The sequence below is a fragment of the Pezoporus wallicus genome, unplaced genomic scaffold, assembly GCF_028554395.1.
Source record: "Pezoporus wallicus isolate ANWC-B61680 ecotype Strahan unplaced genomic scaffold, APGP_CSIRO_Pwel_v1 contig_2025, whole genome shotgun sequence".
In the NCBI taxonomy this organism is placed as follows: domain Eukaryota; kingdom Metazoa; phylum Chordata; class Aves; order Psittaciformes; family Psittacidae; genus Pezoporus; species Pezoporus wallicus.
Window position 1 is genome coordinate 3172924 of NW_026640253.1, and position 12637 is coordinate 3185560.

The 12637-nt window shown below is 38.0% G+C and overlaps 1 protein-coding gene across 1 annotated transcript in view; it reads right to left on the reverse strand.

Annotated features, from left to right (window-relative positions):
* The window catches only part of TRIM66 (tripartite motif containing 66), a gene marked incomplete at its 5' end in the record, with an annotated part of 51821 nt that overhangs the window by 35827 nt on the left and 3357 nt on the right, over positions 1-12637 (reverse strand). Inside the window, one exon of the mRNA XM_057418218.1 lies at positions 4481-4584. Within this exon, the coding sequence (XP_057274201.1) occupies positions 4481-4584 (104 nt within the window). The remainder of the gene's footprint in view (positions 1-4480; positions 4585-12637) is intronic.

Consider the following 12637-nt stretch of genomic DNA (forward strand, 5'->3'; position numbering starts at 1 on the left):
CCCAACCTGTAGCTGTGCCTGGGATTGCCTCGATGCAGGTGCAGGACCTTGCACTTGGCTTGGTTGAACTTCATGGGGTTGGCACTGGCCCACCTCACAAGTGTGTCAAGGTCCCTCTGGACAGCATCCCTTCCCTTCAGTGTATCAACCGAACCACATAATTTAGTGTCGTTGGTAAGCTTGCTGAGGGTCTTCCTCAGATTAATGCAAGTCAAAGAAGATTTTAAGAGTCTGGTTATTGTAAAAGGGAACAGGATAAAATTAAGGCTTGAAGTTCTTAAATTGGTTGTCCTTCTGTGCTCTAGCACAATCCAGTATAATTATGCTTGAATTATTCAGCAAAATTCTAGGGTCCATGTTACATGTGATGTCAGAAAAAATAATCATAATGACTTGTTTCTTGTCAATTGAAAAGCCATGAAGCAGAAATAAAACTTGTCTGATTTCAGTTAAGGATGGTTAGGTTCAAAGTTACTTTTGAAAATGAGTGGTATGCTTTGTAATCACTTTCTGTTAGTGTACTACTTACTGATAGCTTTAACACATCAAATGAGTGTACGCTTTACTTTTATATATATATGTATATATATTTAGATAGATAATTTCTACCTTAGAATAGATAATCTAGGTTACCAAGTAAATATGTGAAATGTTAGTCAAATATATCCCATGAAAAATGGTTCTGATCTAACTACCATTTCCTTTTTAATCACATTATCCAAAAGCATTTTACTATATCATTTCTTTGTCATTAATTTGTCTCTTACTAATTACTATTTTTCTGTTAGTAATTATTTTATTATCTATTAGTTTATATTATTTATTATTATTGTTTATATTATTTATTATTTAATTTAAAAATCTATAGAAGCTACTTCTGCTTTCATTTAGATGAACGCATATCAGAGCTACTTCAGCAGAGCTACTGTAAATCTACATTTTTTTATTTAAAATTAGAGCTTAATCTAAAGCTATTTCCTTTAGCATTGTATGAACCACTCTGATACAGTGTAACTGTCAGAAAAAATACATAAAGCATGCCAGTGGTAAGGCGATTTAGAAAACAATACGGGGACACCCACATACTATTAATGAAAAACTTAGTTCATATTCTCTAAGGAGCTGACCAGAAATGAGCTCAATTTATACCTTGATATCACGTGGTGAACTGGAAAATATAAGACATGGGAACATGAGAAGAACTGTAAAACTTAATTAACTATCATCTCTATTGATTCAACAATTTAGGAAATGCCCTTTGATATACAGACCATGCTGTCTGTAAGTGTCACTAAAGGAGAAATTAATAAAGCTGCACCTAAATGAAGCGGGTAATTTGATCTTTGATATCCAGACTGATCTTATTTCAAGATAGCTGTATACTTCTTCTAAAAAGGATTTGTACTAGACTTAAAACCCCTTGTTTGAAAACTCCCAACTTTTATGTTTTTGACTTACCATAGCCACAAATAGGCACTAATGGGCAGACTGAATATAGTGATACAATTTTACCATCATAGAATCATAGAAGCTTTGCCACCACTTTATTGAACTCAAACATTTCCTATAGAGTTACAATATATCTACTGTACTTATACATAGTTCCTGAATATTGCTACTACTCAGAGTGACTCAAGCAACTAGTAATAGATGATAAAATCAATTCCTAGGTGTCCTTTCTGTTGGGTATCAGCTTATCTGCCTTTCAGTTCGTTTATGATTGCATACCAGATGGGAAACATGAAGAGAAGGGCATAGCAGCATGCACTCAGTACATAAACCCTGAAGCAAGCCCTGGTGAAAATAATCTTCGTGGTGTCTCAGAGAATAGAAAGCCTGAGGAAAGAACAATCACAGCTCCTTGCTGGTTGTCTTAGTTTTAAATGATGGCTTTAACATTAAATAGAACATCTATATCCACCTAAACTCCAAGAGGCAAGTGAGTGGAATTCTAATTCACTGCAGCACAAAAAGAAAAATTTTTGTACTGCTGAAATTAAATTTTACCATTCCCTTCCGTGGGGCTGGAATTTCATAGCATTTTTCAAGAGTTTCAAAGTATTCCCAATCTTTTTAAAGAGATGGGGCAATTCTTGACAATAAGACAACAAAGCAAAGTTTTAAATGTATTTGATTGTCAGGGCAGGGAAGTACTTGTATAAGCTGTTCTGCTGGATTAGCTATTTGCTTATCAACAATGTTTTTCCAAAGGTATGCATAATAATTTAAACCAAAAAGCCTAACATAACTTATATAACCAAAATGCAAGGGTATTTCTTTTGGGAAACAAGGCTTGTATATAAAAAGACGTGTGTAATTTAAAACGTACCCTAGGGAACAGGTCAAAAGTTGAGGGATGCTCTGCCTTCTGCAATAATCAAAACTGCTTAATCACAGGTTTACCTGTACTGTTCCAGTGTCAATCTGACTAGAATTTATACTGGTGCTGTACTGTGTTAACATTACTTTTAAGTTCCAGAGCACAGTGTTCCCAGAGTTACGTTATTTATGAAATGGAAATGGGCTTTTGGGCAAGAGATTCTGAACTGCATATTTTTGAAACTTCTGCTGCTGGTATATAGCACATTCTATCATTTATGCTTCACTATCTCACACTCTGAGAATCGTCTTGCTTCCAAACACTTTGTTACAAGCCTTGACAGATTCCCATTTGAACAGATTAGGTAAATTAAGAAAATTATGGCTGTTCAGCTGGTCTCAATTGGATGAGCTAGTGCTTCTCCTTTTGATACCACTGATGGTAAACTAGGGCTTGGCTTCTGGATGGGGATGGTGCTTAAAAGACAGTAAGTAAGTTTCACGGTTCCACAACTTGACTGTTAATAAAAAGGAAGTAAGCCAAAAACTATGAGGAAGGTTCATGTGTCCCTCTAGGGTACTCCTACACTTCAGTGAGAAATCTGCTTTACCGGGCTGCTCTTAGGAATCCCAAGGGACTACAGAAAAGAAAAACATTTTCAAGAAGGCTTGAAAAATAATCTAGTGCTTTTGAAGACATTAGATATTCCCATCTGATTTCCTTTCTACACAAATCCTCACTGAAAGGTAAATGATGTGATTCATGGTAATTAAGAAATCCCAGTATAAGTGCATTCTAAACATTTGCAATATCTTATCAATATTCTTATTCACTCTTAAGAGTGAATGTAAATAAACCTTTTCAGGTTTTAGATGAAGTTATGTTGCACTCTCCAAGCACCTTACACCTGAAGATGTCAACATGCTTTTCTTGCATTAATTTTTTAACTTTCCCAGAGGACTCCATGGATTAGGTTACCCATTCTCTTCTTTTTAACAGTGGAAGAAAACAAAATACAGAAACGATTGACAGGGAAGAAGTACATCCCTTCCATATGTTTTTGCAATGATACCACTGGGAAACTACTTGCACAATTTAAAGCAGTCTCAACCCCTCTGTGTCGGGCAGAATGGACCCAAAACTTGTTGCTGCCCCTACAGGAGTTAAAAGGAGTGGAAAGACATATCCTCTGACCTACATTATGGAAGAAGTGTTTCCCTCCACCAAAAGGCCCTGAAATTGAATATCCAGCGTGGCTGGTTATTCAGTTTACTCAGGAATCGAAAGTGCAAAAGAGATAGTCTGAGGTCCAGAAGCTGATTCAGAAGGTGAAGTCCAGTATCCCTACTCCTTTGTTATTCTTCCCTTGCTTTGAATCACACTTTGGATAAAGTAGTCAGCAGATTACAGAATAGTTTTGACGAGCTTTTACCCGTTTCAACTACCAGCTACATGTAATAGTATCACATTCTCAAATCAGTTTTACTATGCAAATAATACTGGTTTGTAACAAAAGAGGCAGAAATACACACCATTCTCCATCCTTTCTCATAACCCAAAATTGTAACTACTAAAAAACTGTGAGAATAGTCCTGCCTGTTAACTGAATATTTAACAGAAGGGAAATCAATCTATATACAGTGTTAATATAAGGCCAAAGTAGTAACCTATGCCTTTCAGTTACCCTTCACATCCATTCCCCCATGGGAAACTGAAATAAGGTGTGACTTTTTTTATCAGTAAAACAGGCAATCAGAAAATTATAATTGCCCACAGAATCTAATGGGTAATCTTGGTGTAACTGTTCAGCCAATAGCCTGCTTCTGTTGACTTTGTGTTGAGGGCAAGAAAGGAAACAACAAAGAATCCAAGAAATTCAGTACCTTCCTGATACATTGATTGTCACAGGTCCTATACCACTAGTATCAATATTTTTAATAGATTTAAAATAAAGTATATATAGTCAAACTCATTCTTCAAATATAGGTTAAAAAAGTACTAAAGAAGTCCATCTCTAGGAGTGAAGTAATTACAGTGCTGCATAAGTGAACTGTAGGAAAGTCTGTTGTTCAATGCAAAGTTTGCTCTGTTTTCAAACAGTGTTCATCTTGCAGTGTTTTCACAATGCACAAGGCATCCAACTTAGTGGTTTTCACTTACCTTTGCCATAGCTGAATTAGTAGTGGGAAAGTCCTTGAGAAAGAAATTTTCAACTACATCCCTTGCAAAGCAGGTCTGTTTGCACACAGGGCAAGAAAGGATACCTAAATTTTTAGAAAAAACCAAAACCAACACAAATAAAACAATGCACACAAGCCATGTGAACCCAGAAATTATATAAACCACCCTTCAGTATTGCTGGCTTTTTTACATCACACTGACACACAGTTCCAGGAAAATAAGTCATTCTTCAAGCCAGAAGTTACATGTAGCTATATGCCGTGGTTTAAACCCAGTCAGGCAACTTGTTCACTCACTCCCAGTGAGTGGTGCCGGGCTGACAACAATCGAGGCCCCCCACCACCACCACCACCGGGGCTCTCCCCTTCCCCGCTCCTGGAGGAATGGGGAGGAGGATCGAAAGGATGCAACTCCCACGGGTTGAGACAAGAACAGTGCAGCAACCAATGTACAACACAAATCACCACCGCTACCACCAACTACAACAATGATAAGAGAAAATAACAAGGGAAGAGAATACGATACCACCGGCCAAGAAACGAGTCCCACCCGGAAGCCCCTGTCCTTCCAGGTAACTCCCAGTTACCCCCCACCCCAGGCATGACGTCCTGTGGTATGGAATACCTCTTTGGTTAGCCTGGGTCAGGCACCCTGTCTCTGCTTCCTCACAGCTTCCCCTCCTCCCTGGCAGAGCATGAACCTCACAAAGTCCTTGGTCAGGGTAAACATCACTTAGCAACAACCAAAAACATCGGTTTCACCAACATTGCTCCCAGGCTGGAAATCAAAACACAGCACTGCACCAGCTGCCACAAAGGAGAAACATGACTGCTACTGCTGAACCCAGGACACTATATCTAGTTCAATACATAGAAAGAAAAACAAAGCAACAAAATCCTTAGAAATACACTATAGTCCAGTTGCTTTATTTCATCATTTATCAATATCTGCATGTCCAAATTCCCATGAATTCATAGGGGCTTACAGCTTTGATAAAATCTGAGCCACACTTTAAACTGTTACGGATCTACTTGTGCTTTCTAATACTTGCTACAGTTCTTCTAGACCAGAGGTATATCAAAGCATAAAACACACATTGCACAGTTTTACATACACACATACTACTTTTACAGTGCAGCATGCTATTCAAGTGAAGTGAAAGAGGAGTAACATGCTGCTGGCAAAAGCAATGAATTAGAGTAAAGGTAAAGAATTAAAAAGTTTGATAAATAAAAGTCAGAATTGCAAACCAACTATTACAACAAATCCACAAGTGACAAAACATGATCACCCCTAAAGCAAAGTGAAGCAAAGCAAATCAAGCAGTATGGCAGCAAAATCTGGCTTCACCTTCTGTAGCCACTGAGCACAGGTGGAGTGAATCTTAGTGTTTGCCTGCGCTAAGAGCTTAAGAACTAACAGTTGAGGAAGGTGTCCATAACTGCATACCTGCATTTTTGCACGGCTATTTCATTCTTGGGCTAGGACTTAACATTTTTATACAAGGTCTAGTACTTTTTTCTTTTTTAAAAAAAAAAGGAATATGCATGTTTCTGACCACATTTCTGAAGCTACTGTAGATGAAGATGTGAATCCAGTCCTTTAGAGATGCTAGTGGTGTATCAGTCCATTTGTACCTTATCTTATCAAGTCTTTTTTTAATCTAAGATTTCTCCATTCTGTTGAGACCAGAACTGCAGCGCTATGTTCGCCTTGTCAAGAGATCTCTTTATGATAACTAACAGCAGTGTTTTCCACAGCAAAATGATACAAACTTATTTAAAGTAAGATTTTTAAAAGCAAAATTAATCACAGCTTTCTACTGGACTGTTCAATATGCTCTTTTCCTTAATTAAAATTATTTTTAAATAAGGAGAGTGGCCTGTAGATTAACTAAATCTTAAGATGTCTATTACTTCACATTAGGCAGTTATTGGAGACACTCTTGTTTCACAGGTGCTTAGTATTACCTCTGCCTTGGGACACGGCTCCTGAAGTCCCTGGCCAGGTGCACAGTTCTAACCCTCAATGGCTGCCATTTTCAGACCTGGGCTACTGTTATTTTAACAGCAGCACTTTACATTGCCAGAGACACACAAGCCCCAAACCGTTCCTACGTTATCTATCTCTTCTGACAAATGCACTATGCAGTCAGATATCTGAATGCATACACTTTCATCATGAATATTTTGCATAAGCTTTGAGTTCTGTTACATCTCCTTTGAAAGGACATCTTACTAAAAAACACTTCCATGACATTTATGTCTTTTTTAGCTCAAAACTCATTATAAAAGCAAAAGTATATTGTTTATTATTTTTTGAGATTTTACATTTACAACAGATTTTACATTTACAACAGATCTGTGATTTGAGGGCCCAAGTGGCAGACTATGGCTTACTCACACTTGTTTAACAGTGCATTTCATACAACTCTGAGTGTTCATGTAGATGTGAGAGGGAACAGGAAGTATCAACAGGTGCCTGTGCTACTCAGCTACAAGACACCCCAAGGGAAAGGACAATGCAAGCAATTGCCAGAGCTTTGCTCATCTTCTGGGCACGTAACTTGAGTCTTGTTTAAGTGTGTTCTGGTGACAGGAGTACAAAGAGGCTAAAAAATCATCTGATAAAGATGCCATGATGGCAGAAAGCTGTCGAAGTCTTTTAAACTCTTCCTCTACTTTGCATCCTTATTATAAGGAGCACAGCTGAAAAAGTTGTCTTATTTACCTACAGTATTTGTAGCTAATCACCTTCATATGTTACATCCTAGGACAATACAATGCTTTTATATTAGTCACATGGAAACCTCTCCATGATTTCCCAAATTATGGTTATGTATGTCTTTTAGAAATCCATTAACAGTGCAGTTCTCTAGAGAAATGTAAAAACAGTAGCTAAGACAAATCATGTTATACAGACAGTGCCCTCCTACTTCTTGTAAATGGAGCATACTACAAGCACCAGTGAATTATAGCGTTAATTCCTAGAAGGTAAAGCGGTTCTCAAGTTTCCCTGTGAACACCTTACAAAGCCATACAGTTATAAAAGCAGCACAAATAAAAAGACAGATACATTCTGACTGATAATCTAGCAAGCAAAATACTTACTTTGCAAGCAGTTTCTCAAATAAGTCTCATGGGACATGCTCTAGTTCCTAGTGCAGTCAATAGGAAACCATCTACTGACTTTACAGGGAATCGCCTCTAGCCCTTTGAGATTTCAAACCAGTTTCTTACTCTCATAACAGCACTGCCCAAGCAGTGCCATTCTTGATTTGCCTAACAGAGAGAGAAATCCTCCATACTGAGACTACATAATAACACTTCAAATTGACCAAAGGGTAAATTATTGAAAGGTTACATTCTGAAGTAAGAAATGCATGACTCAGTTATTTCTTCGCCTACTTGCCATATGGGTGAGCACACAGTCTTACACAAAATATTTCTGGGAACAGGTGCTTACAGGAGACAAAAGCAGTGCTCAGGACTTTGCCATAGCAATGACAACTTCTGTCTGCATACCACATAAGGTAAAAAAGTTACTACTACATTCTAACACTACTCAGTTAGTGCAGAATGTTAAATCAAATTATACCAATTGAATGATATTTAATGGAAATGTTCATGGCCTTAGGCAGGTTCATGTGAACTTTAAATTCTGCTAATTTGTTACAAACTAATGGAGTATAAAATTCATTGTATAAGGAATGCATTAATTTGACAACAGCAGAGATCATTGAATCATAGAATCATAGAAGAGTTAGGGTTGGAAAGGACCTTAAGATTATCTCGTTCCAACCCCCCTGCCATGGGCAGGGACACCTCACACTAAGCCATGTCACCCTAAACTCTGCCCAACCTGGCCTTAAATGCTGCCAGGGATGGAGCATTCACAACATCTTTGGGCAACCCATTCCAGTGCCTCACCACCCTCACAGTAAAGAACTTCTTCCTTATATCTAACCTAAATTTCCCATTTAATTTTAAACCCATTCTCCCTTGTCCTGTCATTATAGTCCCTAATGAAGAGTTCCTCTCCAGCATCCCTGTAGGCCCACTTCAGATAATGGAAGGCTGCTAAGTAACTGTGAATTATAATAGCTTTCAAACCGAAATGAACATAAGACATGTATAGCCTTCAGCTTAAAAAAAAAAATCCAAACAAAGAGCATAATAATTAATAGGAAAAATAATGGAGACACCACGGTAATATTGCATTGAAAGCAGTCCTCTGCTTGTAGGAGGACTGATCAGTAAGCACCCTCTCACCTGTCCTAATACTGAATTTTATATTTAAGACTTTATTAAAAGCACAGGAGATGGATTTGAATCTTGCTAAAAGAGGGATTCCCTGAATGTGGTAGCTTTGGAGATCATACTTGTTCAGCTAATTGGGCTTCTTAGTTGATTGTTTTCCATTTAACAAAAACCTCTGCTCCCTGGAAATTCCCAACCTTTTTCAATATAAATTCCCAAAAGAATCTAATGATACCTTGGCATAATAAATACACTACAGAATGGATTGTGAAGCAATTATCCTGAAATTAAGCAAAGCGTACATACACCTTTACAAATAGCCACAAGCAGTAACTAGGTCAACAACACAAAGCAAGCACACCATGCCATGCTCATGCTCAGAGTGCAAATCACCAATAAAGACAATGATGTCCTCAAAGCTCCTTACCTGTCCTCTGGATAAAGCCAGAGAGCTACGCACAGAGTCACTTGTGTCAGAGAGTGGGTGGTTATTAAGCAGACCAGCACACACGGCACACTTCCTGGATTCAGGCTTTGCTGTACTGCTGATTGAAGTCTCTACACCTTTCCTGGACTATGTGGGGCTGCTCCCCTTTTTTAAGCCAGAAATGCTGACAAATCAGCAGCACAGAAAGATGTACTGGGCCACTATAAGGTGCACTTTTTTTTGCACTTGCCTCTCAGATTCACTCAGGCTTGCATTAATTTGCCTTCGTTGTATTTTTCCTGAAGTGGTGGAATAAAAATTCCATAGTGGGAATGAATTGCAGCATCTTCCTTCTTGCCTTGGTCCTCTCTCAGTCTTCAGAATTACCTGCAGCAAGTGTAAGGAAAGAAAAGAGCTTTTCCAGCTCCAGATAGCAGCAGGTCTTACAATGCTATTCTGTCCCACAGCACATTTTGCAGATGATTCCCTAAATATTTTTGTTGCCTTCCTACCTTACCACTGCCTCTAAACAGCATTGTTGATTGTTTTAAGATAGTGTATTTTGCAGACAGCTCATTTAAATATATCATTATTATAACACAGTGGGTGAAGGGAAGAGTAATCAGAAGCCCTAGAGACTCTCTGTTTATACATATGAGAATGATGCAATTTCTGGTTCTAAATAGCAATTCAAGATGCAATTACAGGATTCAAACAACAGCTTACATGTTAAGAGATCAGGAGCCAAATTCAGCTATGGTGCAATCATGATGCCCAAATGAAGTCCATTCCTGCTATCAAAACCTCTACAAGCAGCAAAAAGCTAGCAGCTGTTAACATGCTCTATTTTTGTATGGAAATTATATTGGTAGGAAAGAGGTAGGAACATTTGCATAAATTATTTTTTAGAAGTTCATTACCCCCTGCTGTTTATCATTTGAAATCATTATTTATGACATCGCATTTCACTGCTAAAGAGATTACCATGAATTTAGAAAGGCTAGCAAGGGTCACAATATTGGATTTAAGCTCCATTTCATTGTAATAAACAGAATAAAATCCTATTTCAGAATTATATGCAGCATAAACCACATGTAAGCTAATCTCAGTGTATTTGAGTTATCAGCTAGTACTGAATAATCAGTGAAGACCACACTGTATTGAACAGACTCCCAGGAAGTTTCATCACATGAGGGATTTGGAGGAATAGTCCTACACCTACATCCTTCCAGGGTTCCACTACTCCTTTAACTGCCATCCATAATAGGCTAATAATGAACACGAGCACCACCACCAAAGCTACCAGCACCAGAAACTGACATGCATACAGAAATAGCTCTGTGTGTGTTATGTTTATATACACACATCTCTGAACCCTGAAAAGCTCCAGCAGCAGGTGTTTACTTTGCTGAATTGGTTTGCAGCTGTTTTTTATAAGACATATGTTTATATGTTTATTTCCACTCTCACACTCCCATCAGCAATAATAACTAGGCAGTGGGTTGGGGAAAATGGAAATTCAGAGGCAGTGGATCCAGTAGTCAGACACAGGTACCTAGTCTGCAACTCCACAGCTGGTATATCCAAAATCAGCTTCCAGGAAAACAACAAGGTTCTGCCATATACTGTTCAAGCCCCAGTTCCCCACAGATCAGATCTCTCACATCCCACTGAACTTTCACTTCTGTTAATGAAAGTTAAGCCACACTGCATTGGACCCAGGGAACAGTAAGCAGATATCCAGGTAGTGACCCTTATACAGAGTATTACTTTGTAGAAGCACAAATCAAGAAAAATAAAATTTGAGTGCTCTCAAGTTTTACTCCACCCGTGTTGTAGCAATCTAATTTGTGAGTGACAGAGTTGTGGATATTTTGCAGCAATCATCTCTGAAAGCGCAAACTGTAACCTCACCACCAAGTATGGTATGAGTACAAAAACCTTCTGAACATCAAAAGCCACAGCTTGTAGGGGTTTTTTAAGGTGTTCCAGTCTAGTCAGGCTTAAACAGAAAGAATCCTCAAACTGGTTGTTTCAGAAATAAATCAATGCAGATAATTAATCTATTCTTATAATGAGAATTGATTAGCATAAAGAAACAAACAGTGGAACTATTATACACACCACATTTATACTTGCTGTCCACATGTTGCACCTACTCCTCTGCTCTTTTTCCTCCAACAACCATCAGAATAATTATTCTCAGAGAGCATTAGCTGCAGCTCAAGCTGCAGGCATAATTTACACTTCCTTGGAGACCCAATTATAGGTTATAAGAAACAGTTCTGAAGACAACCTCCCACTCTACAGCTTCATATTTATATAACTAAACCCCCCATTGTTTCACTTGCCTTTTGGATCTGGCAGCAGAACAACAGAGTGAGAAGGGCTGATTAACTTTAAATCCATTTTAAGATTACTAAATACATAAATCATGAGCAGTTTCCTCCTTTAGAATTACCTTTCTACTTCCTTTTTTAGAAATAAACCATGAATTTGGTGTTACGTAAATCTAATCAAAGCTAGTTAACATTCTTCCCCAGAATGAATCGATGCAATGCATTGCATCACTTGCCTCATATGATAGCATCAAAACAAGGTTATTTGGGTCCTGGAGATATAACAGTTCTAACTGTTAATGGTAGCCAAATTGTACTCCACCATGAGCCTAAGTATGGTTGAAAAAGCTCTGTAGATGTGCAGTTGGGTTTTGTTGGTTTGTTGTGTTCATATAGACTTAGTACAAGTTAAGGCACTGTGTGTTGATATCTGGAGTCTCCTTAAGCCAGGACACCATCCTACTTATGCCAAAAAAACATGCTGAAAATGAGCATAAAGCCAAAGGAGCACAATCTTTTTCTTGAAATAAATCCCTTTGCAGATATTTGAACCCACCAAATGCAAGTGTGACCAATGAGTTTTACATGTGCCTCACTAACAAGCATTCACAACTAGGGATCCATGGTTATATGTAGCACTCACCTTACAAGCTGAGAAAAACTGTGTATTTTCAGCTGGAAATAAGATGCAGCAAATGGACATCTGCCAACAGCTGAAGTCACATTTGTTCTCTTTAAGTCTGTTTTTCTCTCAGTTTTATCAATTGCATTTCTCTGATATATAATCCTGCTGCATTTCTTGGCATTTAAGTGCAGTTCTCACACCCCCTCTTGAACACGGGAAGCTAACATAACGCAAGCATGGACAGTTCTTGACTAATGCACAGCACATGGACAGCAATTTTGCAGTCACTGTCCATGATTTTTGTTACCTAATTTAAAGAAGTAAAAAACGGCAAAGGTCTGTTTAAAAATAGAATTTCAGAAAAAAAAAAATAGCTCAATATGCAATTTCAATACACCACCATGATACAATTAAATCTTTTCCTAAAGCAATTTACAAAGCTGAGCATCTACTAATCATGTTTTACAAATACCAAGTGCAACTTAC